Raw genomic sequence first — 25,891 nt, forward strand, 5'->3', positions numbered from 1 at the left:
CTACCAGAGGTATTAGAGACTGCTGTTGGGCGGGAAACGTCCGTTAATTTGGCTCGGTGACCTCCTTTGGAGATATGAGGTTCTTTTACGTGCCGTAAAGCTACGACACGGGACCCACGGCTTAAAGTCCCTCCCGGAGGACTTGTTCCCTGAATTTTTCCGCCCTTAAAAATTCGACGACCTCCGCCGGGTATTTGAACCCACGTACTACGAGTCATGCGGTGGGAACGTTACCTCTAGACTACGGAGGCCGCTTGATTGAGTGTTTGTCATATGCAAGAAAAAGTTCTTTTGTGAATATATGTATTGTAGGTTTCGTCAGTAAGGCTGAAAATCAAAGTGACAGACTAACACCGTGCACAAATCCCTTGTATTTAATTCTGCAGGAATTTCATTAAAAGTTTGTGATAAAGGATTAGAATATACTACTCGTACTGTTATGTACAGTGGGATTAATAATCTATCAATATGGTTGAAAATATTAGTAGTTGACAAGCGTTGCTCATAGATGTCTCAAGTCAAGTTTCTCCAAAATTTGATTATTCCTATGACATATAATACCTACATGAAATAGTTCATTAAAATTGTAACGTTATGTGAAGAAGATTTTGTAATCGATGACTAGGTTTATGGCTGAAAATAAAATCACCACTAATGTTACGCGTGTACGTCTCATATAGAATTTCACCCACATTTGATTAAAGGTTAAATTACATTTTAAATTCGCTTAGTGGGGGGTGGAGTCCAACTGGGTCCACTCGGCACGGCGGCCACTGATTGGCTTATTGTAGCCTGCCCCGAGTGATTATGATGATGGAGAATTTGGTGGAATGAAGATTGGCAAGGGAAACCGAAGTACTCGGAGAAAACCCACCCCAGAGCCACTTTGTCCACCACAAATCCCAATTGACCAGACCCGGGATCGAACCCCGGCCGCCGAGGTGGGAAGCAAGCGACTAATAGCTTGAGCTATGGCGCGGCCTGATTAAAGATTTATGTCTACATGAAAAATACACTCATGACCTGATGCCGTATGGCAGAGAATCAGAAATTTCTCCTGACTTTTAGAGAAAGCTTCAAAATCTGAATTTCTAAACACTATGAACTTTCTTTTCTCCACGTCGTCCAGACCGGCCCTGGGGCTCACCCACCCTCCTATCCAATGGGTATCGGGGGCTCTTTATCCTGGAGTAAATCGGCCGGGGAGTGAAACTGACCATTTCCCCCATACGCCTTTATGGTGTAGTGCTTAATTAAGCACAGGGATAAATTTTACTTAGTTTATCCATCGGTGTATGCTCTCTTACTAGGTTACAAAGAACAGACAGGCATTACCTCAATACAAGACCTATATGCGACAAGGTCCAAGTTTGACTGTCGATACTTGAGTCATAAAACACTGACCAGAAAAACACGCTCATGCGACGTACACTCCTTCATAATATAAAGCTGTGAGAAGAATAACATTTACATCACAAGTTTCGGGGTACTAAATAGGAAGTTCTGCTGCGAAAGTAAATGAGTATGTTTTGATTCATACACATGTCGATGGCAGGAAAGACGGAAACGTGTAGTGTGTCAGATTCAATAGACTGATTAACTTATTATTTGCACCTGATTTTAGTCATTTTATTATACAGTAACCGAACCGACGTTCTTTTGTGACGGTACAAAGAACTTTAATATCGCATATGCAACAGGATGCACAACATAAACGTAATTTGGTGTACAGCGACATATTTTTTAAAGAACGACCTGTACAATTATAACATTACGGTAATAATCCTTTGGCACCCCCTAAAATCTGACAACTGAATGACTATCAAGATGCACTGCTCCACTTAATTAATAACTTAAGGGTAAGTAGATGAACTTGTTAAGGGCACCGGTAATGGAAAATATGCGAACATGATCATCGTATCAAGTATTTTTATTTGATACTTTCGATGTAAGCCTAGTTAGAATGTGAAATTCAAGTATCGTATTCTATAAACGTCTATCACATTGGCATCTCCTTGGGTCGGTTTTGAAACTTGGTCTCTGACATTGAGGGAGGAACACAGACTGAGGGTGTTTGAGAACAGGGTGTTGAGGAGAATATTTGGACCGAAGAGAGATGAAATGACGGGAGGTTGGAAAAAACTGCATAATGAGGGCTTCATAACGTGTACGCTTCTCCAATAATTGCAATACCAAGTTAAGGAGGAAGAGGTGGGCAGTGCATTTAGTACGAATGGGTGAGAAGAAAAATGCAGAATTCATATAGGATATTGGTGGAAAACAAGAAGGAAAGAGACTACTAGTAAGACCAAAGCATAGGTAGGTGGACATATTAGAATGTGTCTTAGAGATACAGGATTGGATGGTGTGGATTGGATTTATCTGGCTCAGGATATGGACAGGTGGAGGGCTCTTGTGAACACAGTAATGAACCTTCGGGTCCCATAATATGGTGGAAAGTTCTTGAGTAGCTGCGCAAATAGCGGCTTCTCCAGAAGGGTTCAGCCACATGAGAGTGTGAGTTGGGTCGGTTTTGAAATGGTCGAACAGTATGAGTGTGAATTCGAATTCCTCTCAATTCAGGGTTCTGTGTATTCGTTTTTCTGTGCAGACGGAGGTCTTGTGACGGGCTGGTCCCTGTCCTGATTATTGCTTCAGAAGTTTCGGAATTAATTCTGGACAGTGCAGTCTGGAAGGCATATCGTTAAAGACGAAGAAGTTAAAAGGAGACCTCCGATGTCAGATGCCCAGCCAATGACGATTTATAGAAGGATATGGTTTTGAGACAGTCTACAAGACAATGATTTCAAAAAATAATGAAAGAGACAAGATCGTGTGAACATCTGCTTTATTTGCCGTTAATGACTTCGCTACAAGTTTCGACCTTTACCTGGGTCATCCTCAGGCACACATGAATACTTGATGTCAGTTTCTGAGATACCATATGAATTCATATTGAATAAACTGACACCAATTATTCATGTATGTCTGAGGATGACCCAGATAAGGGTCGAAACATATTGTCTATCTTGGTTATTTTCTGAACTCGTCATGTAGATTGTCTCAGAATCAAATCCTTTTAGCGAACTACACACAACAGGATGAATGCAATGAAAATAATGACAATTTGGCAGTGTATAACTTCACAGCAATTGAAATTCACGTAACATCAGTGGAGACTCGAAAGCAGACATAAGAACTTCATTAAATACAGATCCTTGCTTGTTTACTTCATTTTTCTTGGCTAATGGTTGTTTACCTTCAGTGTAAGGTCCGAATCATTTCATCACTTATAATTGTTGAACCTGGATACCGTATTTCATAGCCTGAGCGGGAACAACCCCTTTACGGTGCTCTGTGCTGTATACACGAACTTGACGCTCTTCGAAAAGTTCCTGAAGCAATGTTCGTTCGATGGAAGGGTGCAGTAGCAAGGAAAGCAGGTTATCATAGTTACGCACACAGATCAGTGATTGTGAAATAATGATATCTCAACTTCCGCTTCCCGATATCCTGGGAAAACTGACACCACACCCATTGAATAGCATTCAAGATTATTATGTTTTATTCACAGCTGCATAATACTGAAGAAGCGATAACGCTCTAGATCCGTATTCGGTTCGAATCTTGTCAAGGATACCGGCTATTCTATCAGAAGTTTCTCTTAAGTTTCCTCAGCCTCTCCAGATGAATCCCTGTAAAATACCTTGAAATAAGCCACTGTCAGCCATTTTGACAGGAGATAGATGGAAGGATGGATGAATAAATGGATGACAGATTTATGTAGCGACAGCATGGAGTAGATAGGCCTTCTGCGACTGTTTTTTTTATCCATACATTGGATATCATCCACACAAAATTACCATTAACAACGCTAGAACATTCACAGCTTTAGAACAATAAAAAAAATCTGTATTTGGAGAAGAAAACGAAAAATAAATACAAGATTTTGGCTTATTTAACATTACAGCAAATGGTACAAACAACACAAAGGGCGCAGCGCTGTAAATAATTGTTAATCGGCCAAGTGTACGACATATTCCTATATTTTCCACTGGCGCTACACGAGAAATATGTTAGATTTAAGGCTCTCTCATTGGTGACTGTGAAGAGTACTACCTTCTGGAATGTGACGCCGTGTAACCCGCCAGAATAGCTCCTTGCATGTTCAGCATATATGCTACCCTGAAGGTGGAGGCAGTACGTTTCTCCGAAACATCAATGACCTGTTGTTTGAGTACATGTAGTCACATCGCAGAAGAGAGTACTCTGTTTGCAATGCGTACACTGCAGCTTTATGAATGTACTGTTTGTAATAATGCAACCAGGAATAAGGGTGTGTACCAAGTCACCCACAGAGAAAATTACGGGTTCCGTAATTCGGGGGCGTCAGCTATCAAAACATGGGGGAACCATGAAACTTTGATGATCGCTCCCCCATTGAGTGAGACTAGTTCCTTTTCTAATGCACCGATGTAGGTTGGGTTCGTCTATTGAGCAAGATCCCCGAGCTTTTCAGTTGCTTGCATTCATACGTATTCTGAGTGAGGGGGTGGCGGGAGGAGTTGATGATGTGAGGGCAACTACATAACATACCCCCTCCTGCCTCCTATTTTATCCTATTCCCACCCTGAATCTTTCCCAACCCACCTACCCTTCAGAGCAATCTGTATACACCCTTCCCCAGCCATATACCAACGCCATCTGTCCACCCCCCTCCTAGAACCAATTTTACATCCACTAACATCCACCACCACCGCCAATATTGCCACCCCTTTCCCCTACCACAATAACTATCCCAACAATCGCTTAACTCAACAATACTCCCCCCAATAGAGTGAAGCTACGAGCTACTGGGTCTATATTCTCATATCGTATACTCACTGAATCCCATAGTCTTCTGTACAAAAAATTACTGGAGTTTTTATTGTGGAGGCTTTACTTTGGAAGGGGGGGGGAGGAGGCCAGGTCGGCGTTGCTACATTGTTCGCGCTGCCCATGCAGATTCACCTCAGATTGGAGCGTGCTTGAGAATGGTACTTCAGAGACTAACCGAAAGGTCTGCTTTCCTAGTATCCGCTAGGGGCGACCATTGTAATATCAGACATCATGCCATGCAAGGGGTAGCCAAACTTACTAACCGGAGCTTCATTTCATAAGTAATACCAACAGTTGATAACCTAAATATGTGAATGCAAAGATGATTATGATATTTTTGGAAGTGTAGTGGAACAAGATTCCTGCAAATCTACACGATGTCACATCCGCCATCATGAGAACCTCAAGTCTCACAAAAATTTGTCTTCTAAATTTGATCCAAACTTTCACGATCTTACTTAGAAGATGGAGGAATAACCTGCATCGAACATACTGACCGATACCTGTAAGCTGCTACTGCAGAGAGCAGAATACTTCTTGAGAAGCTGATAATCACTCAACTAAACTGCTGTTCTGCATCTGGATCGGTGAAATCAAGCCTACACTACACCCTGTGTCCCCAAGATCCATGTTAATTCAGTATCTTCAGAGGCCGGATATAAGTTAGGTACATTTCCACATTGCCCCCCCCCATTTTAGCTCTTGCACAATTGCTGTTATTGGGTTCTATTTCGAATGTTCATGTCCATTTCACCAACAGACGGGTAGTATGTTGTTGTTGGTTCGGTATTATTACTGCTAGAAGTGACTTCTTTTCTCTTAGGATTTCTTACGAACCGTGAAGTGAGAGGAATTTGAAAAAAAATCGAACCAGTGAATGACGAGCATCACTGGACCAGTGACTGAGATTAACTCTTCCTAAGGGGCCTAACTGAGTAAGTGTCTTCCCCCTCTTACCTGAGGATGGAAACAGATCCATTTTCGGAAATGTCGTGTTTTCTGTTTTTTAGAATACTGGACGATGGAAAAAGTCCAAAAACCCAGTCATTCTGTTTGTAAGGGTGGCTCCCATCTCATCTTATTTATGGATATAACATATTCATTCCCTAAATTAGTATCTAAAGGGATAATTTCTCATTCAACCTGAATGATTCAATCGCCTATTTAGTACAACACTTCTGTAGAGCCTGCAGAATCAACACTTTTCCCACATCAATTTCCCTGTATGCAATATATGTTTCCTTGTGATCGGCAGAGCGCGCTGAGACAATTCTTCATAAACTAAACTATACTTTCATTCTGATCTATTCATAGCTCAACACCTCAGTTTAGTTGTGTACATAAGTGTGCAGTTTGTTCAGCCCTGGAACGTCACGGCGTGGGGCACGCAATAGAAAGCTGCAGTAGGAAATTGTACGATGCATGACATACCAATCACACATCTGCGGACTGGCACATGAAGAGAATTAAATACACTTTCAAACAACAAAGTGTTCACAAACTTCAAGTGGATGTATCTCCATTTTGTACTGCATAGGTGACGTTGGAAATATGAATGGAATTGAAACAGAATATCGAGGGCTGTTATCTGCATGTTTTCTGAATGGATGCACCCACAGCGCATCAACTTCCGAAAAATGGTTTCCAGCAATTCCTTCATTAGCAGATATTTATTTCGGCCGTTTAATATTTGTTTTTCTGCTCGGTCTAAAGCACACAATATCTTTGTTACGATCACGTGAGAAAACTAACAGACGATGTGTCAATTGCTTGAAATACGTTCATTTTGTGAGCCTGAAACGCGGAGCTCCACAAAGGAGAAGATAAGTATAGGCCTATATATTCACAGCATTAATTCACTACATATTAAATGATATCTTCATGTGTGAAATCACATCCTGTCCTCTTCTGTTTTGATGGCTTTACTTGTAATCAGGGCCCTGCCGTCAGATAAGGAATGTATTTAGAGTTTTTATCTTAAGGTAAACGTTATTCAGTACTCTTTGCAGTACACATTAAGCTGACAGACGTACTCCAAAACGTGACTGCTAGGTTCATGAACTTCGGACATTGCAGATCACAGTGGCTAGTGGAGAGCAAAGTTTTTCAGACTTAAAATTGGTAAAAAGAATTATTTGCGTAGGAGGACGAGTCAGTAAAGATTCGTTGGTTTGGCGATTGTCTACACAGAACGTGACATTTTATTATTCAGATGCTGTGGAGATCTTAACTAAGTTGAAATATTCTGAGGTCCTTAATTTTCACAATTTTTTCAAAATGAAGTTAATATTCGAATGGATACTCAGCTTGCCCTCAAGTAGTCTTAGTTGTTTCATTGTTACAGTCGGTTATTGAGCACCCCCCATAAATATCAGCTTTGTTCTACGCCTATATTCAACAGTTGAGCCATAGATAGCCTACTGTTGCTCCTCTAAAAGCCCAAAATAACTCTTAACTACTAGAGTTTATTTGTATTCCTTCCAAATTGTTAGATTCCATTTTTAGCCTAATTTCTTTGTTAAAAAATAAATGTAGGCTTATAAGATCATCTTGCTGTCTGCTTGTCTATATGTGCACCCCTCCAACATAACTTCTGTACACCTGAGCCGTTTTTCATGAAACTTGGTATATATATCACGCCACCAGAGGCCGCCCCATTGACGTGTTTGGTAAATCCTTCCCGTCATTCATACCAACACTAAAATATCTAACCTGTTTTGTATTGCAAGTGGAGTGGGACTAAGTCCCTTGTACTGCGGCCACTTCTGGCGTACTGTACAACCCCCAGATGATAGGTGAGGGTGATTGTGGAGCAATTGGTTAAATGAAGATTGGCAGGGGAAACCGAAGTACTCGGAGAAAAACTGTCCAGCGCCACTTTGTCCACCACATATCCCACTTGGCCAGACCCGGGATCGAACCCGGGCCGCCGCGGTTGGAAACCAGCGACTAACCGCTTGAGCTATGGCTCTGCCTTGATCGGCCTTGATATCTAACCTTAATATCACTCGAATGCGTGAGCTGATCGTCATGGAACAATGCTATGTGAGGCACAGTGTACCTCACAGATAATTCGTGTGAAATCCATAAGCTTGAGCTTACCTAAACACTCATTTCATAGATGTAATACCGCTGAAGTACTTTGATGAAAATCTTTTACATTGTCGCTTGCCAGGAATCCGGAAGGTGTACTTCCATGGAAACGCAATGACAGTGGGCCGTTGCCTAGGAATACCTTAAGCAACAAACGCGTTTCCCCGGAGATGACAGGAAAACAAAAGTTTCTTTGCATAACAAAGTCCGAGACGAAAGGCTCCTACATTGTGCGCTATATTTCTTCCGAGACCAGGTTATAAAACTGCAGCCTCATCAAGAGACGAGTTCAGTTCAGTTCAGCAAATTTGAGAGAGTAATATATATGGTCTCGAGTACCAAAGGTCTCGGACCCGAGAAACACTGCACTGACAAGAACCAACAACATATAAATAGACAGACCCGTCCCCTCGACAGAGAGGGCGCCCACAAAAAACAAGACCGGAACTGTCCAACAGTAATAAAGCTCTGGTCTTAAGTTCCAGATGGGTGCTTTATGCCAAGACAGACTGGCCGACTGACCGTCGGTCATAAAATGAGACTCCAACTCAAGACGAGTTCAGTTTGTAGGTGATCTTAGAAGAGCAGCCAGTCTTCAGGTAGCTCCGAAGGAACAGAAGACTTCACCGAGATTAGCGGTGCAAGAATTAACTCTAACAGTGCTGTAAGAAACGTCTGATGACGTTGTAAGTGAATGATTATTGTACAGGGTGATTCATATAGAACCGGCCCGACGAAATGAGCTGTAATATAAAATATACCATACAGATATTAAAGTAATTTACACATATCTTATCTTGGATTGTGTGCCGTGATCAGAGCAGGTGTTGAAAGTGTCCGCCGTTTTCAAGTAGGCACTAGAAACACTCGCTCTTCAACAGTGAACTCCATGACCGTCGCCTGCGCACTGCAGACACGTTTCGGGAATGTCCTTGACCTTGCAGCATAAGGTCTGCCACTTGCCGGATCATGAACACACCATTCGACTCAGCACGGCCCACGGATTATTATGTCGTAATTGTGAGCGGTTATATGCATCACCTGCGGAATTATTAGCAAATTCATCAGGCCGGTTCTATACGATTCACCCTGTACTTGTAAGTGTGGAGGAGATTGGCCAATAAATATATTCGCCAAATCCCAAACCTGCGTAAATTTATTTGTCGCGATACATAGGTAACACGCAACAATTTATTGTGAAAACTTGAACGATCGAAACAATAATAATATAGTTTAGGCCGCTCCATAGCTCAAGCGGTTGGTCGCTGACTTCCCATCGCGGCGGCCTGGGTTCGATCCCGGGTCTGGTCAAGTGGGATTTGTGGTGTACAAAGTGGTGCTGGGGCAGGTTTTCTCCGAGTATTTCGGTTTCCCCTGCCAATCTTCATGCCACCAAATGCTCCACAATCACCATCACCCATCATCTGGGACTGGTACAACAGGCCAGAAGCGGCCGCAGTACAAGGGACTTAGTCCCACACCACTAGCAGAAAAAAAGAGAATAAAGTTACATTTCCAAACCAAAAAAATACCGTGTTTTTACTATTGCTATTATTTCAATTAAATCTTTATGTAATCGTGCACATCGTAGTTTCTGCCACCGTGAAATTAGTGTAACATGATTTGCACAGAATGCCATGTGACCACGCAGGAGTCCGTGAAACTGGTAAGAGAGAAACACAGTTTCCTTAGGACTTCATGGTTTGATATTTATGACAGCTTTGTCACTTTAAATTGTATCATTATATGCTCAAGTCAGGTTTTATAAAAACTTAGTTCATAATATTGTCAAGCGTAAATATTTGTATGACGAATAACAATGAATTCTGAAATTGATGATTGGGTTTATTGACATTACTTTACAATTACAGTTGATTATAAGAGCTCACACACTGAACTCCTTCTGAACGACATCTGTCTGACGAATCTCTCACTAATCTCTGAATGATCTCTACTGCTCCTCGAATTGACTTCGAGTCTCACGTTACGACCGACGATCAGTCGGCTAGTCCATCTTAGAAAAACGCACCCATCTGGGACTTAAGACCAGATTTTTATTACTGTCAGACAGTTGCGGGGTTGTTGATGTCGGACGCTCTCTCTGACGAGAGAACGGGTCTGTCGTTTACAATTGCTCTTGGTCCTCGTCAGCGCAGTCATTTTCGGGGCTGAGTCCCATGGGACTCGCGACCATACTTTACTGTGTCAGATTCCCGACTTCTCTTTTCGTCGCCTCCTACGACTCGCAGGGCTACGGTGGAAGTATTCGGCCACATCTCCACAAGGGATATTCTCCACGCGGGCCTCATAGAAGACACCATGCCGAACAGTTAATTGTCTTCTATTATTCTAGTTGTTGACCCCGGAATGCCTTTATTAATATTCATTGCCTTTGGAATGTTTTTACCCAGCCATTGCCTAGCAAATGAACATATTTTCTTCTTCTATTATTCCGGGTTTTAGGCAGTGTTGAACTAGCCGTTGCCTAGTAAATGATCATATTCTTCACAGTATTATTTTATTGACTCCAGTACAAAATTGTCTCTTATACTTTCTGTGTCACTTTCACAAATTGTATTGACGGGAACGTAGGCAATTAGTTCTTCCCAGAAATTCTATTTTTAATTTTTCCACATAGGAGTATATTATAGAAGTAATATCCATATTCATTTTAACAAAATACTTTGAAGATTTTGTAGTATAAAATAAAAATGCAAGACTGTAAATAAGTGACGTTTTCATGCACGTGACATCAGTTGATTAGCTCACCTCAGACTCCAAAATAAATGACACTGCTTCCAATACAAGTAAAGGTTCGAATATTCTGCTTTTAATAAACATCGACATTCACAGCTCAGCTCAGATACATAATAAATTCCTCGCCTCTTATGGAACCCGAAAGTTCGTTACAGGGTTCACAAGAGCCCTCCAATGCAACCTTTCCCCAAGCAGATGAATCCAGCTCACACACTCACTGTCATTTTATTAATGTCCATTTTAATATTATCATCTCATCTATGCCTCAAAGTTTTACAACTAGTGTCTTCTTTCAGTTTTTTAGACTAAAATTTTGTACTCATTTTCATTTCTGCGAAATTTGTTAACATTTGCTTTCCATTTCCTTTTCTATGAGTTGATCATCCTTACAAGATTTGCGAAGAGAAGAAATTGTGAACTTCACAGATATAGTACAGTTTCCTTCAGCATCAAGGAATTGCGGAATTTTCCTTGTAATGTAGCAGTTTCGTTTCAGAATGCTGCGGAACGAACCGCATATATTAAAGGGTACTTACTTACTTACTCACGGAGGTGAACCCTTCTGGAGGAGCCGCCAATTCTGCAGCTACTCAAGAATTTCCCAGCATTTTATGGAACCCGAAAGTTCATTACCGTGTTCACAAGAGTTCTCCACTGGTACCTATCCTGAGCCAGATCTATCCAACCCATACCATCCCATCCTATCTCTCTAAGATCCATTCTAATATTGTTCACCCACTTACGCCTTGGTCTTCCCTGTGGTCTCTTTCTTCTGGCTTTCCCACAAATATACTACACGCATTCCTCGTCTCCCCCATTACGAAAGGGTAGAGTGCGTAAATAGTGTAGCTCAACAAAGAGCTGTAGAGTCATAGATAGATAGATAGATAGGTAGGTGGGTAGTTGGGTAGGTGGGTGGGTAGATAGATAGCTAGGTAGATGGATCGATAGATAGATACATAGATACATAGATAGATATGTAGGTGGGTAGTTGGGTAGGTGAGTGGGTAAATAGGTAGGTAGATGGATGGATGGATGGATGGATGGATAGATAGATAGATAGATAGATAGATAGATAGATAGATAGATAGATAGATAGATAGATAGGTGGGTAGTTGGGTGGGTAGATAGGTAGCTAGGTAGATGGATGGATAGATAGATAAATAAGTGGGTAATTGAGTAGGTGGGTGGATAGATAGATAGCTAGGTAGAGGGATGGATGGATGGATAGATATATAGATACAGATAGATAGATACATAGGTAGGTAAGTATTTGGGTAGGTGGGTGGGTACATAGGTAGGTAGATGGATGGATAGATAGATACATAGATAGATAGGTAGATAGAAGTACGACAATTTGAGGCAGCTGGCTTTCTGGACAAGGACCACATAGACATGTTTCGTTGCTGGGCAAAAGTGAAGGGGCAGAGGGGAAGAAGGGACTCGTCCAGAAGGAGACGTATCGTAGACATGGCAGCGGTTGTTTTTTCTGGACGGCACTTCCTTCACTGAGTCCGATGAAATTGGGAAGCTAATATTGACCTCCGAGCCTCCCTTGATGACTGGTGCAGGAGAGAGAGCACGCTACAAGGGCAGAGTGGCATGTGCCCAATTACTGTAATTGAATGTTACTTGCGAGGAAACAATGCAGCATCTACAATTGGCTTCTTTATGACGAGGGTTTGTGTCTTCTGATTGGATGTTTCCGTTTCCTAAACATGACGAACTGCTACTAAGCCAACCAGAGTTGATGGAGGGAGGGTTTTAATTGGTTAATGATTTTAAATTTAGCAATAGGCAGATGATGAAGTCATTTTGTTATGAATATAAATGCAATTTCTGCACGAGGGTTGCATAAAATAGAAGGATTTCTGGGAAGGACTAACCGCCTACTTTCTTTTGATACAGCACAGACCGTGTATAAAACGACATATCCAAAAATTCTTCTATTGTTTCGTATGTATTTTTTGCCGCTGTAACATATTTATCGAGTCGTTGCATATCAGCATACACATACAAATACACAGACTGCTGGAAGGGATTTATGAAGCACGTAGTTGAGTTAAACTCAGGTGTCATGAACTATATTCCAAGTTTCATACACATTGGTTGAGGCATTAAAAAGTTGATGGAGTTACACACACGCACACACTTACTCATTCATGGAGCTGAGCCCTTCTGGAGTAGCCGCAAATTCTGTAGCTACTCAATTCATACCGTCCCATCCTATCTCTCTATGATCCATTTTAATATTGTCCACCCACCTACGCCTTGGTCTTCCCAGTGGTCCCCTTCCTTTTGGCTTTCCCACCAATATCCTATATGTATTCCTCTTCCCCGCATTCGTCCTACATGCCCTCCCCACGTCATCCTTCTTAACTTGATCATTCTAATTATACTTGGAGAAGAGTACAAGTTACGAAGCTCCTTATTATACAGTTTTCTCCAACCTCCTGTCACTTCATCCCTCTTTGGTCCAAAAATTCTTCTCAACATCCTGCTCTCAAACACCCTCAGTCTATGTTCCTCCCTTAATGTCAGAGACCAAGTTTCACACCCATACAGAACCACAGGCAAAATTAAAATTTTATATATTCTAATTCTTAAGTTTTTGGACAGCAGACAAGACGACAAAAGGTTCTGGACTGAATGGTATCAAGTATTACCCGAGTTCATTCTCCTCTTAATTTCCTCCTGAATCAGGTTCTGATTTGTTATCGTCGTTCCCAAATATCTGAACTGTGCCACAGTTTCGAAACATCTGTTTCCTATTATTATGTTATGATTTTGACCTGCATTTTGGTGATGAGACAGCAACATGTACTTAGATTTCTCTGTGTTTACTTCTAGACCAACCTCCTTACCAGGGCCACGCCATAGCTCGAGCTGTTAGACACTGGCTTCCCACCGCGGCGGCCCAGGTTCGATCCCGGGTCTAGTCAAGTGGGATTTGTGGTGGACAAAGCGGCGCTGGAGAAGGTTTTCTCCGAGTACTTCGGTTTTCCCTGCCAAACTTCATTCCACCAATTGGTCCACAATCACCCTCACCTATCATCTGGGGCTGGTACAAACTATTGGACCGCCTCTGTGATCTGGTGGTCAGAGTTCCTGACCACAGATACAGAGGCCCGGGTTCGATTCCCGGTGCTACCAGATTTTCTGAGAAGTAGTGGGTATGAAACGGGGTCCACTCTGCCTCGTGAGGATCATTGAGGAGGTATTTCAAGGAAATAGTGTCTCTGGTCTAGAAAACCGAAATTAACGGCCTTGGGGATTCATTGCGCTGACCACGCAACACCCTCTATCGCTAAAGTTGACACTAACTTCGCCGTCAAGTGGCGGTCGCTCGGTCGGTATAGTTCGCTTGTGGACTAAAACCACGGAGATTTTTTTATAGGACATCAATAATATTGAACATACTGTCACGTATTAGGGGTTTGCATGACGATTATAATGGAGTCTGGATTAGGTGACTGGATTTATTGGCACTTCGATTACAATTACAACCAATTCTTACAGCTCATATTCAGTGGCTCCCTAAGATTCTCCCCACCCCTTGCTGGACTACTGTGAAGAATGGCGGGCGAATAATCACTGCCAACACATTGAACTCCTTCTGAATTCTCTTGCGAGTCTAATCTTATGTTACGACTGACGGTCAGTCGCCCAGTCCATCTTGTGAAAGCACCCATTAGGGCTTATAACCAGATCTTTATTACTGTCAGGCAGTTGCGCGTTTGTTGATGTGGGCCGCTCTGTGTGACGATGGGACGCGTCTGTCGTTTATACGCGTAACTGCTGCTGGTCCTCGCCAAAGCAGTCTTTTTCGGGTCCGAGTCCCGTGGGACTGGCGACCATATTTTACTGCCTCAGACTTGAGACTTCCATCTTCGTCGCCTCCTACGCCTCGCAGGGCTACGGTGGAGGTATTCGACCCCGCCTCCACAAGGGATAGAATTCGAATGGAATTTGGGATTCTCTTACGAAAGAATCAAGACTCTTTTATAACTTCTAGGTGGCAGAAATTCAAGTCACCGTATCTAACAATTCCTCTGTTGTAATGTTTTTCTGTTTATATTCGTTGCAGCGGGAACGTGCTTTCAAGCAGTTGCCCAGAGATCGATTTTTCCGGCTTGATGTTACGGAAATGTTAGTGAGCCGTTATCTGGCAATGGACTCTTCTGGCTTTCAGACTCATGTCGCAATACCAAACCTCTCCATTGCTAGAACTGCATTTAGCGTAAAATGATACAAAGTAGCATTACTTGCTTTAAGTCGTCTGGCGGTCCTCGTAATTGTGAAATACGCAGGTGTGTTGTTGTTGTTGTTGTTGTTGTTGTTGTTATTATTATTATTATTATTATTATTATTATTATTATTATTATTGTGGCTCTACAGCTCATTGTTAGGCGTTTGCCGCTTTTTCAGTTTCTTGATCCTGCAGTCAGTCGATAGAACTCCTTGGACGGGGGATCAGCCTGTCGCAATGCCGGTGTCTTGCATTGACTAATATTGGCAATAAAGGACGCGAAGCTATTTGAAATATTCAGTAGTGCATTTCAGGGATGTCATACCATTAGGGACGATTAAGATAGTCCTACAGGTTTTATTAATTAGATATACGATGTCGCTTCTTCACTTCGTAGTTCGTTGGCTTCGTGTAATTGTATTTACAATAATAATTGTATTTGTGTTAAGTTCATTTTTATTCTTACTTTATNTATTATTATTATTATAGCTCTACAGCTCATTGTTAGGCCTTTGCCGCTTTTCAGTTTCTTGATCCTGCAGTCAGTCGATAGAACTCCTTGGACGGGGGATCAGCCTGTCGCAATGCCGGTGTCTTGCATTGACTAATATTGGCAATAAAGGACGCGAAGCTATTTGAAATATTCAGTAGTGCATTTCAGGGATGTCATACCATTAGGGACGATTAAGATAGTCCTACAGGTTTTATTAATTAGATATACGATGTCGCTTCTTCACTTCGTAGTTCGTTGGCTTCGTGTAATTGTATTTACAATAATAATTGTATTTGTGTTAAGTACATTTTTATTCTTACTTTATGTTTTATACATGAATACCGAAAACTGTTGTTACCAGGACCGAAAGACCTACAAGAGTAAGTCTACACCAAGCAGCTTGGATCAAGCGATAATGATCCTTACTTATATTCGCGGAAGTGCTTAGTTCGAATCTCGTCCGAGACACCAGTTACACTGACTAAGGCTTTCGTGGTTTGTAACTGAAATTCCACTTCCTTTTACATCGTTTACATCCTTTACATCGTTACATCAGCTATAAACTGATAGCCTACAGACCTGTACAGTCTGATCTATTGACAACAAGGTATAAGTATACCTTGACTTGCATTGACTTCTGTTTTCTGTTTCACTTCTTTTCATCCTTGAAATACATTGCATTTAAGAAGTCTTTCTCATACAAAATGAATGACGTTTTAGTCTCTCTCAGAACAAGAATTTAAGAAATATCCATGTAAAAATGTGCATAACAGCTGTTTTATTAACCCCAGTTAGAAGAAAAGCAACGCCTGACACCATAACAACGTGGATGTAAATTTGGCGCCCTCCAGTGGTTTATTGTGAAACAAGTGGGAGGTGCTTGTGTCTGCAGTATGCACGTAGGAGGAATTGGGACTGTTACATATTCCAATAGGCTTACAACACGCACGTGTATGACTGTATTCGATTGAATGAATTATGCAGCAAGACAACAATTAAAGGAGAAGTGCTTCAGAACTGTCATTCATTCAGTCAGCAGCACACGTCTTCTCTTCAAACATGGTGGCGATTGCTCGCAGGTGGCTGCGCAGATGACGTCATTAATTAAGCGTGGGTTTAAAGTTCCACACTGCTTGCTCAGGGCGGGAGAAAGCACACAGGTATCTGGATTTGTGCAGATGGCATTTAGTGTTAGTTTTGTTCGTTTTATATCCCGATGTGGTCTGCAAGCAGATTGGTTCATCCTACGGCCAAGCATGAGCTGAGTCTGTAAAATGTGACTGATAACGGGCTGGATGACCGTGGTTCGAGTTCTTGTTCAGACAGGGCGTTTCTCATCAAGTTGTCCCTCAGCTTAATTAGTCAAGCACTATGCCATGAAAACATACGTGTATAAGGAGGTGTAGGAATAGCTTCACTATTCTCTACCTCGCAATTGCATTGAGTTGACTAAACAGCTTCACGCACCTACCGCTTTACCTCCTGGAAACCACCCCCGGTGCCCATTATATAGCAGGCCGGGTGCTCCGCGAAGCCGGGCTGGACGTTATGGAGAAGAGAGAAATCTTGCCCCTGTCGGAAATCAAACCCCGGCCGTCCAGTTCGTAACCAGTAAGTACCAAGGGCTACTTTGGGTGGTGTAAGCTAGGCGGAGCGTGACTCAGACCACTCAGCTCTGTTATTGTCGAGGTTAAGTATGCGTGCCTTTATCTTCACTACGTGGTGCTTAGATCAAGGGGCAATTTCACCTGTACCTCTATATGGTCCAATTACTCGCCCGTCACTTCTGGCCCGTATACCCTGAACGATGGACCTACCAGAGCGTGCGGTGTCTTCTTTATTTATTTCGACTTTTTTATATTCTTCCTCAGATTCAGAAAGGTAACATAGACATATTGAGGAGTAAAGAAGGAACTGCGTTAGTACTCAGTCTAGCCAAAAGACAGATATGGGTGAATTTCACGGGCCGACCGCAAAGGAGATGGGATCAGCCACAAAGTCGGTCTGGTATCGGTAGAGAAGAAAATACTCCGTCCTCATGCTGGGAATCGAACCCCAACCGCCCAGCCTGTAGCCATTCATTTTACTGACTAAATTGTCACGGTTCATACTGTCCCTCGCTTAAACAAAAATTAAGTGTCAGGTTGTATTGTAATATTACAGCTTTGCAACTCTCGTCTGGAGAATACAACAGTTTCCAAACCCACATCATTTCATTATTCACCGCTCTGTACACATATGCCCATTATTGCACATGTAAATGTATTATTCATACTTAATTTACGGCACAGAATTGAAAAACTGCATTGCCAGAGCTAACCAGTTGGAGATGTGGGCCCAATGCACACGAATTCGAGTTCAGAAGGGCAGAAGCGAGAGTAGGAACTTGGGAATTAGCAGTTTTGAACTTCCAGCCTCTAATACCATACTCTTAGGTAGTAATTTATTTAATAATTACTTATCATTCAAAACAAATAAAAAACTCCGTGGCCTGTAGTCGCAAGCTAGCTATATCGACCGAGCGACCGCCCTTTGTCGGCGAAGTTAGTGCCAACTTTTGCGGATAGAGAGTGTTCCAGAGGTCCGGGTTCGATTACCGACGCTACCGGATTTTCCGAGAAGTAGTGGGTCTGGAATGGGATCCATTCAGCCTTGTGAGGATAATTAGGAGCCATTTCAAGGAAACAGCAGCTCGAGTCTAGAAAACAGAGGTAAACGGCCGTGGGAATGACTTATCATCCACTGTAGTTAATTAGTAAGTTGTTACGAATAAAAAAGAGAACTCGTTATATTTCTTTACTTATTAAATCAGACAACTCTTACGCGCTAAAGGAACGCGCTAGCGTAGTTGGACGAGACACTATGCTACAAGCCGGAAGGTCACGGTTTCCTTTCCCGATGAGGTCATTGCCATTTTAATTTACCTACTCCTTCCAGCCACACCATGGCTATGGGGTTTACTCGGCCTCTAACAGAAATCTTCCTAGGGGTAAAAGGAGGCCGACCTGCACATAAGGTATCCGTGAGCCCTACGGGCCTCCACGGCCTGTTGCAAGGATAGCTTTACCTTACCCTTTAAGCCTACTCAATTTTTGATCCCACAAATTCGTTTCTACGCTAGTGAATAACTTATAATTAATACTGTGAGATACCAATGGATACCTGGGACTCTTTCCCAGGGAGCAAAGCGGTTGGGACGTGAAGCTGACCACTCATCTTCACCTAGTGCAGAGGTCAAGAATATATGGATGTATACATCCACTTCCCCATAAGCCTTCATGGCATAGTGCTTAATTAGTTAAGCACAGGGATAACTTTACCTTTTACTTTGAGATACAAAAGGGATAAGAGTAAAGGAGAGACCCAATTTGAGATGCTCTCTTATTTTTAAATCGGAGTGTACAAGCACAGCGTCGTTCGAACAATACAATGGAATGGTTTGGGTTTATACTTGATATTCGTAAGATGAAGCCTGTCACGGTAGCCGAGCGGTCTAAGGCATGTACTGCTTTCGCTCCCTTGGAAACCAGGATCGTGGGTTCGAATCCCACTCAGGGCATGGATGTTTAGTTTGTGTGTGTGCGTTTTTCTGTGTTTGTATACACGTAGAGGCCTTGCGACGAGCTGATCACCCGCCCAAGGAGTCCTACGAAATATGTAAGATCTATAAAAAACAAAGTGAACAGAGAAGTTCATGGAGGTAGGCCTAGGCCCACTGGGGCTGTAGTGCCAAGGGAAAAGAATTCGTAAGATGAACTGTTTAGTTACCCTTAGGGCAGAACGGCGGACAGCCCGCATGGACTGGTTCATCAATTTGTATGTTGGGCGTAGATTTACAATCCTTCACTACAGAAGTAGTCCCCCTTTAAGAAATTTCTATTAACACCCCATTACCACTTCGCCTTCTACGTGTACTTACAATCCTGTCATCCCGTTTTAAGCTGCGTTAATTTTCGCAGTTGATATACCGCCATTAAACAACCCATAAACTAATCGACTCAGATATCAGTAGGACGAATAGAGTCAATAATGGAGAAGCGAAACAGAAACATAATATTCAGTAACTAGTCATCACAAGTAGGAATAGTTGCTGTGTGAATGTCCGAGAGATATTCTTCGCCAATTGCCTTCACGGAAATTATCCGGTAAATCAAATTCTGCCTCTGCGCGTGTTAGACATTTTCTGATTTAATATAATGACAGGCTTCCAGTTAAGCAGAACTTCTAGAAACCGAGCTCACATAATCATACAATCATAACATTAGCGTCCGGTGTTCTCCGCTAAGCTCTGCATGCGATGCCCCCAGTTCTCGGACAGCGCGATGTGCTGCAGTGCATCGGCCGGTTGCTCATGCCTGTCGGATGTGTCACATTCAATTCTGATAGCTTTCAGGATGAGTTACTGCATTTAAACGCCTCATTAACATGCCCCTAACAATCTCTTTGAACCTAACAGTGAAGTTAATCTGGCATTAGCGCGCCATGGAACGTGAAAGCCGCCCCTTGCCCTGTCGGCACAGCGCGTCAGCCCATCGGACTGTGTTTCCACTGCTCCAGTAACAACTGCCTGTAATGAAAAACTTTCTTGATATGTGGATTGTCATTCTGTTAATCTGTTCTTAAATGACGATAAGAGAATTTCTGAGGTTGTATGGAGTCGAATGGAATATTTTAGGAGGTTTGTGGGCGTTAAACCGCATGGGACTCCTAGGAAGCGGCCATTGCATATTTTGTCTTATTGTTTCCTATTCTGTTTGTTCTTGTTAGGTGGCCGAGGTGCTTGAATGCAAATTTTAATGATTTCCTCAGGACTTTTGGCAAATGCAAGAGTAGTGCCTTAAGATAGGTCTCAGCAGGTTCACTCCATGGGTTTTAACTCCTTATGAACACCATCCACCTATGTAATTGTGAAGTGTTGACAAATCTAAAATTAATTAAAGTTTCTTTTTAAAATTATTTGAAACTCTCAGCTAATGTGCATAGATTTCATGCTGCTGACTTTGAGACAGGTTGGTGAAGGTGAATAAACGAATTTGTTTACCTGAAGTTGAAGTCCAATATCTCTCCGGGACACCTTGAGGAAAGCTACGATGTCTGTACATCGTATTTTGTAACTGTTCTGGGATACGAACTGGGTACGCCCGGAATAAAAGTCCAGATTTATACAGCAAGAATAGTCGGCCCCAGAAAATTGTGAAAGTCTACAGTTTGCTTAGAGCTAATGGGAAAAGTCACGAGAAGGCTTAATGTAAAAACCCGTCGCCGGCTGTCGAATGGGATATTTTCTTACTGAAAATCGCACTCTTCTTTTTACTTCTATGCTGTAATCTGAAATATCTCGTTCATAAATTCTATTCTTCTCTCATTTATCCTTAACACGTTGCAGTTCTTGCTCTGGCCATCTCCTTTACTTAGAAATAGAGGGTAACTCTTCTGTTCAGGCCCACAATTGTTACCGGTGCTCTGCTGGCCCCAGTATCATGTAATTTCGGGTTTCCATGTCGCGGAGGGCTACCACTACAAATCCTAGTCAAATTATCACGCACTGTCCTCATCTTGAACAGGGGTACTCAAGTTGTGGATCTACAAAGTCGAGACCATTCTGATATTTTATGGGTTCTTCACACAAAATACATAAGCGGAACCCGTAATGGAGAGCTGTGGCTGTCCTCTGCATCTCCTTTCAATTGTTTCAACTGTGGATTTACTCCTGAGCGAGTCAGAATTGAAATTCTTATTTTGAGAACTACGCTAGTAGCTGCAGGTGTATTTGACTGCTGTTCGTATTGAACCAGTGTAGGCCATACTTTACTCCTACACGAAGATAAGTCGAATGTTGCTATTATTCTATAGAATGAATCGATTTGATATATCACAGAACGGTCTCATTGAGACCAGCAGTTTCATATGAAAATATTTCGTTGTGGCCAATTATGAACTATAAAAATATTTTGTTTTGAACATTTTCCATCATTCCGTATTCTGAAGTCTAGAGAACACGACGTTTCGGAAACTGGACCTGGATCTGGAACTGGTTCAGTGATTGAGGTCACCGCTCCATCACCCGAGGACGGAAACAGATCCAGTTTTCGAAACTTTGTGTTCTCTAGTTTTTAGAATAATGGACGAAGGACAAAGTCCAAAAACCCAATGATTCCGAGTCTTATACACCATTGTCAGAACTCTTTAGAATCTACGTCAGAACTCAGTGTACCAGAAAGCCGAAAAATAGAAAATCAATTCCCAGAAGGGGTAAGAGATTACTCTCTCCTCCATCCTGTCCATACCGGCTCTGGGGCCCATGCAGCCTCCTATCCAAAAGGTTGAGGGGGCTCTTTCTTCTGAGATAAAGCCGCCGAGACGTGAAGTTAGCTCACCTCCAAGTGCCAAGGTTAAAACGCGTGGAGCTGTACCTCTTCTCCCTCGTACGTCTTCACAGCATGATGTGAAAACATCACGGAGCAACCTTGACGTTGGCCGCGTCATAGCTCAAGAGGTTAGTCGCTGGCTTCCCACCGCTACGGCCCGGGTTCTATCCCGGGTCTGGTCAAGTAGGATTTGTGGTAGACAAAGTGGCGGTGGGGAAGGTTTTCTCCTGCTACTTCGGTTTCCCCTGCCAATCTTGATTCCGCCAATTGCTCCACAATCACCCTTACCTATCATCTGGAGCTGTTACAATAAGCCAGAAGTGGCCGCAGTAAAAGGGACTTAATCCCACCCCACTAGCAATCAGAAAGTACGCTCTGCGCTTATTCCTTGACTTGTCAGATACTTGATGACAGTCCTCTGACAAAGGGATCAGCCCATCGCAAGCCCATTTACGAGAATTTGTCTAAAATAACTTAGTGCGAGTTAGATGAGTAAGGACATGGATTTATTTTCCTACCAGGATTCGAACCTGCGATCCCAGTGTTCGTTCGGAGCAAAACAACGCGTCAGTTTTTTATTAGAGGATAGTAACATTAATTTTCAAAATTAATTTCTACCGACCACAATGGCCGCGCTGTCTGTATGGGTTCTTTCGTTGAAATCCCACTTGCTGCATGGATGTATGCTTTGTTCGCCTGTGTGTCTAAAAGGACTTTCGACGGACCGGACCCTCGCCGGCGTAGAAACACTCGAACCAGGCGGCCACCTGGAACTGCACAATTTTAAGGGCGCTACATTTTTGTGTGTGAGTGTGCTCTTCGTCAAACTAAAAGTAATTTTATTGAGAATTTGTTTATATCATGACAATTAATTGGCAGTAATCTAAGCATGATGTGCCACACTGTAATTAAAACTGTTTTAGGAATCACGGGACCTATGAAAGCTGTTATCACAGAGTCTGCAAATTTCGTGTTACTAGTTATAATGAAGTTTTGAGACAACTGGTATACTTTCAGTTGAGGAGCGGAACTTTCTGACACCTGAGGCGGCATGAGGGCTTCTGCCTTCTCTGGAAATATCCTATAGAATATTGTGACATGTAGACCCATGTCTAAACCACGTCTGAAATACAAGCAAGCAACAGCAGAAAAGGCGGAGTTTGTCTCATATATATTGTGTGAGTGTAACAGGATGCTTAAATATAATATAGTAAGCAGAAAAGGCATTGCAAGAAGTGTTTTCTGTGTCGTTGGCGCCATGCCCATTTCTAAGCAACGGTGCGGTAAAAAGGCTTTGTCAACAATACAGACGAAAGTGTTTTCCGTGGGGTCCTTGCCGAGGAGTTATTCTGAAGACAATCAACGCTATAGGAGTCAGTTGAGAGCTCAGCTGTGGAGTGTTAACCAGCTGACAACAGAAGCTAAGATTCGTCACCAGAAAACGTCTAGTGAAGACACTGCAGTGGACTAACCATTGCAGAGAGCACTTACCAAGTAAAGACTAGTGTAAGTTACTTGAAAAGACTTAGTGCGGAGTGATTCGTAGTGTGGAAATCAGCAATAATATAATAATTATTCGTAGTTACTACTTGTAAGTGGTCAATAATTCTATACACCAATCCAAATCTATAGTCAGTAATACACGTGACGATGTCTAAAGACTACTTTATTTCAGAAGGACCAGCAGGCCAAAGAGCACAGTGTGTGAAGAAGGAAACGGGGTTCTGTCTAGTGTAACGCTTGCTGAGAAGCTTACCTGTGTAGGCGTGAGGTGGATGAGACTGGCAAGATGCTCCCTCTCGGGGGCCGACAGGTACTTCTGTTGCTTGAACCTCCGCTCCAGCTCGTACACCTGCGCAGTTCAACACACGTGAGAACGTGACAGCAGGTACAGAAATTCCCTGCTATTTATGTAACTCGAAGCTTCATCATGGTGTTTACAAAATTCAGCGACTGGATCCTATTCTCAATCAATTTACTACATGCAGGAATTTAGGTCCTCATAGCGGTGGTTATATCTTCTTGGATATAACGCTTGCTACCCGCTTCATGCTGGTTTCTTGCTTGGCTTATTCTTCGATCCTGAAAATGGAGGCGATATTTTGCTCCGAAACATCAGTTGACTTTCAATAGACTACAAGGCATTATATCGTAAAAGGTAGAACTCTTCACTCTAATTTAGTTAAAACTTTCACACATGATTCATGAAAGAATTGGTCTTTAATATTATCTTACGTGCTTACAGCTCTAACTTGAGCTTTTCACGGAGGTTTTCCACTCAAACTGTAGTAGACGGATGCATGTGTCATTTCCCAAATTCGCGCTACATTTCCATCTTATCTTTCTCTTTTCAATTATCTTCATAAAGTGATATGCGAAAAGTTCCTCAGCAATTTCTTCATAAACACACCAATCTCATGTCTTTTTAAAATTAAAATCACGAAGAAAATTATTTAGGCATAAAAGAAAGGGTTAAACCGATCACAGTGGTCCCGCGGTCTAAGGTATGAACCGTGTGTTCGAATTCCTCTCGAGTCATGGATATCTGTGTGCGATTGTTCTGTATTGTGTTGTTCTGTGTGTAGGTAGCAGCCTTGCGACAGGGTCCAAAGAGTCCTACCGACTGTGTGTGGATTAAGAAACTGAAAAATCGGCCAAGGTCCACAGGGGCTATAAAGCCACAGATAGTAGATAGATAGATTTGTATTCAAGAGATACTCTATTTAATTCCAGATCAGGGTTTCGCCTGCTGTTGCTTCGCTCGGTAGCGAGTGTCACGGCTGTTCTTTCGAGTATTCTGTTGCTGCTTCCTTCCAAACCCATTCCTGATTATCTTCCCTTCTCTTTCAACGTTATATAGATTCTGCAGTTGAAACAGAATCGTTAAATAAGATAATGTTCAATACATTTCAGAAGAAGCGGTTGCGATTTGTTTTAAGGAAACTCCACCGCTCGACATCCCGCGTGCTAAGCGCTTGACAGGCTCCTTCGGCGTCTATTAAAGTGATATTAATATTCGAAAAGGTCGCCCCATAGCTCAAGCGGTTAGTCGCTGGCTTCCCACAGCGGCGGCCCGGGTTCGATCCCGGGTCTGGTCAAGTGGGATTTGTGGTGGACAAAGTGGCGCTGGGGCAGGTTTTCTCCGAGTACTTCGGTTTCCCCAGCCAATCTTCATTCCACCAATTGCTCCACAATCACCCTCACCTAACATCTGGGACTGGTACAATAAGCCAGAAGTGGCCGCAGTACAAGGGACTTAATCCCACCCCACCAGCAATAAAAAAAATATTAGAAAATATCCAGTTATGACGAAGCACTGTGGTGTTAATATTTCCAGTAGAAGATGAACTAAGGCCCATGGTTTCACTTTCTCTTACACTAAAAGTTACTTTTTTAGTTTTACTGAAGGTCAGTAAGGAATTATTGGCCTTGCTCGGAGTTGCATTTGACTTTATACATTTTGACATGAGGGCTGAAAGCCTGGATATTTTAATAACTAAGCAGTCAGTTGCTGGGCGACGACTGGTAAGCATGTTTCCACATCAACCAAAACACGCTACCTAGGTAACGGATACACATGCAACAATAGAAGAAATATTACAAGCATTGTTTTTTATGTGGTCCGTGCTGAGATAATATAACGAGGCCACCAGCTGAGTCAGAAGGGAGAATCCCGTGTGGAGGCGAGGTCGAATACCTACACCGTAGCCCTGCAAGTCGTAGGAGGCGAACCCAGTGCCTGGAGGTTTAACTTGGCCTCTCTGTTCCTGGGGAATACAAATACAGGGACGTGGCCCTCCAGGTTGGATGAGTCTCGAAACCGAGACAGCAAAATATGGTTATGAGTCCGCGGTACTCTGGCCCTAGAATGAATGCGCTCGCGAGGGCCACCATCAATTATAAACGGCAGGGGTCTGAGAGGGCGCCTCACATCAACAAATTCGCCGCTGTCCGACAGTAACAAAAACCTGGTCTTGAGCCCAAGATAGGAGCTTAAAACCAAGATAGACTGGCCAACTGTTCGTCGGTCGTAGCATAACTTTGACTTTGACT

General features: G+C 42.6%; 1 protein-coding gene across 1 annotated transcript in view; it reads right to left on the reverse strand.

The window, feature by feature from the left end:
* LOC111873269 (homeobox protein Nkx-2.4) overlaps positions 1–25,891 on the reverse strand; it is a 137,537-nt gene that overhangs the window by 39,890 nt on the left and 71,756 nt on the right. The window contains exon 3 of the mRNA XM_023867831.2: positions 23,595–23,690. Within this exon, the coding sequence (XP_023723599.1) occupies positions 23,595–23,690 (96 nt within the window). The remainder of the gene's footprint in view (positions 1–23,594; positions 23,691–25,891) is intronic.

Source organism: Cryptotermes secundus, unplaced genomic scaffold (assembly GCF_002891405.2).
Source record: "Cryptotermes secundus unplaced genomic scaffold, Csec_1.0 scaffold131, whole genome shotgun sequence".
Lineage (NCBI taxonomy): Eukaryota > Metazoa > Arthropoda > Insecta > Blattodea > Kalotermitidae > Cryptotermes > Cryptotermes secundus.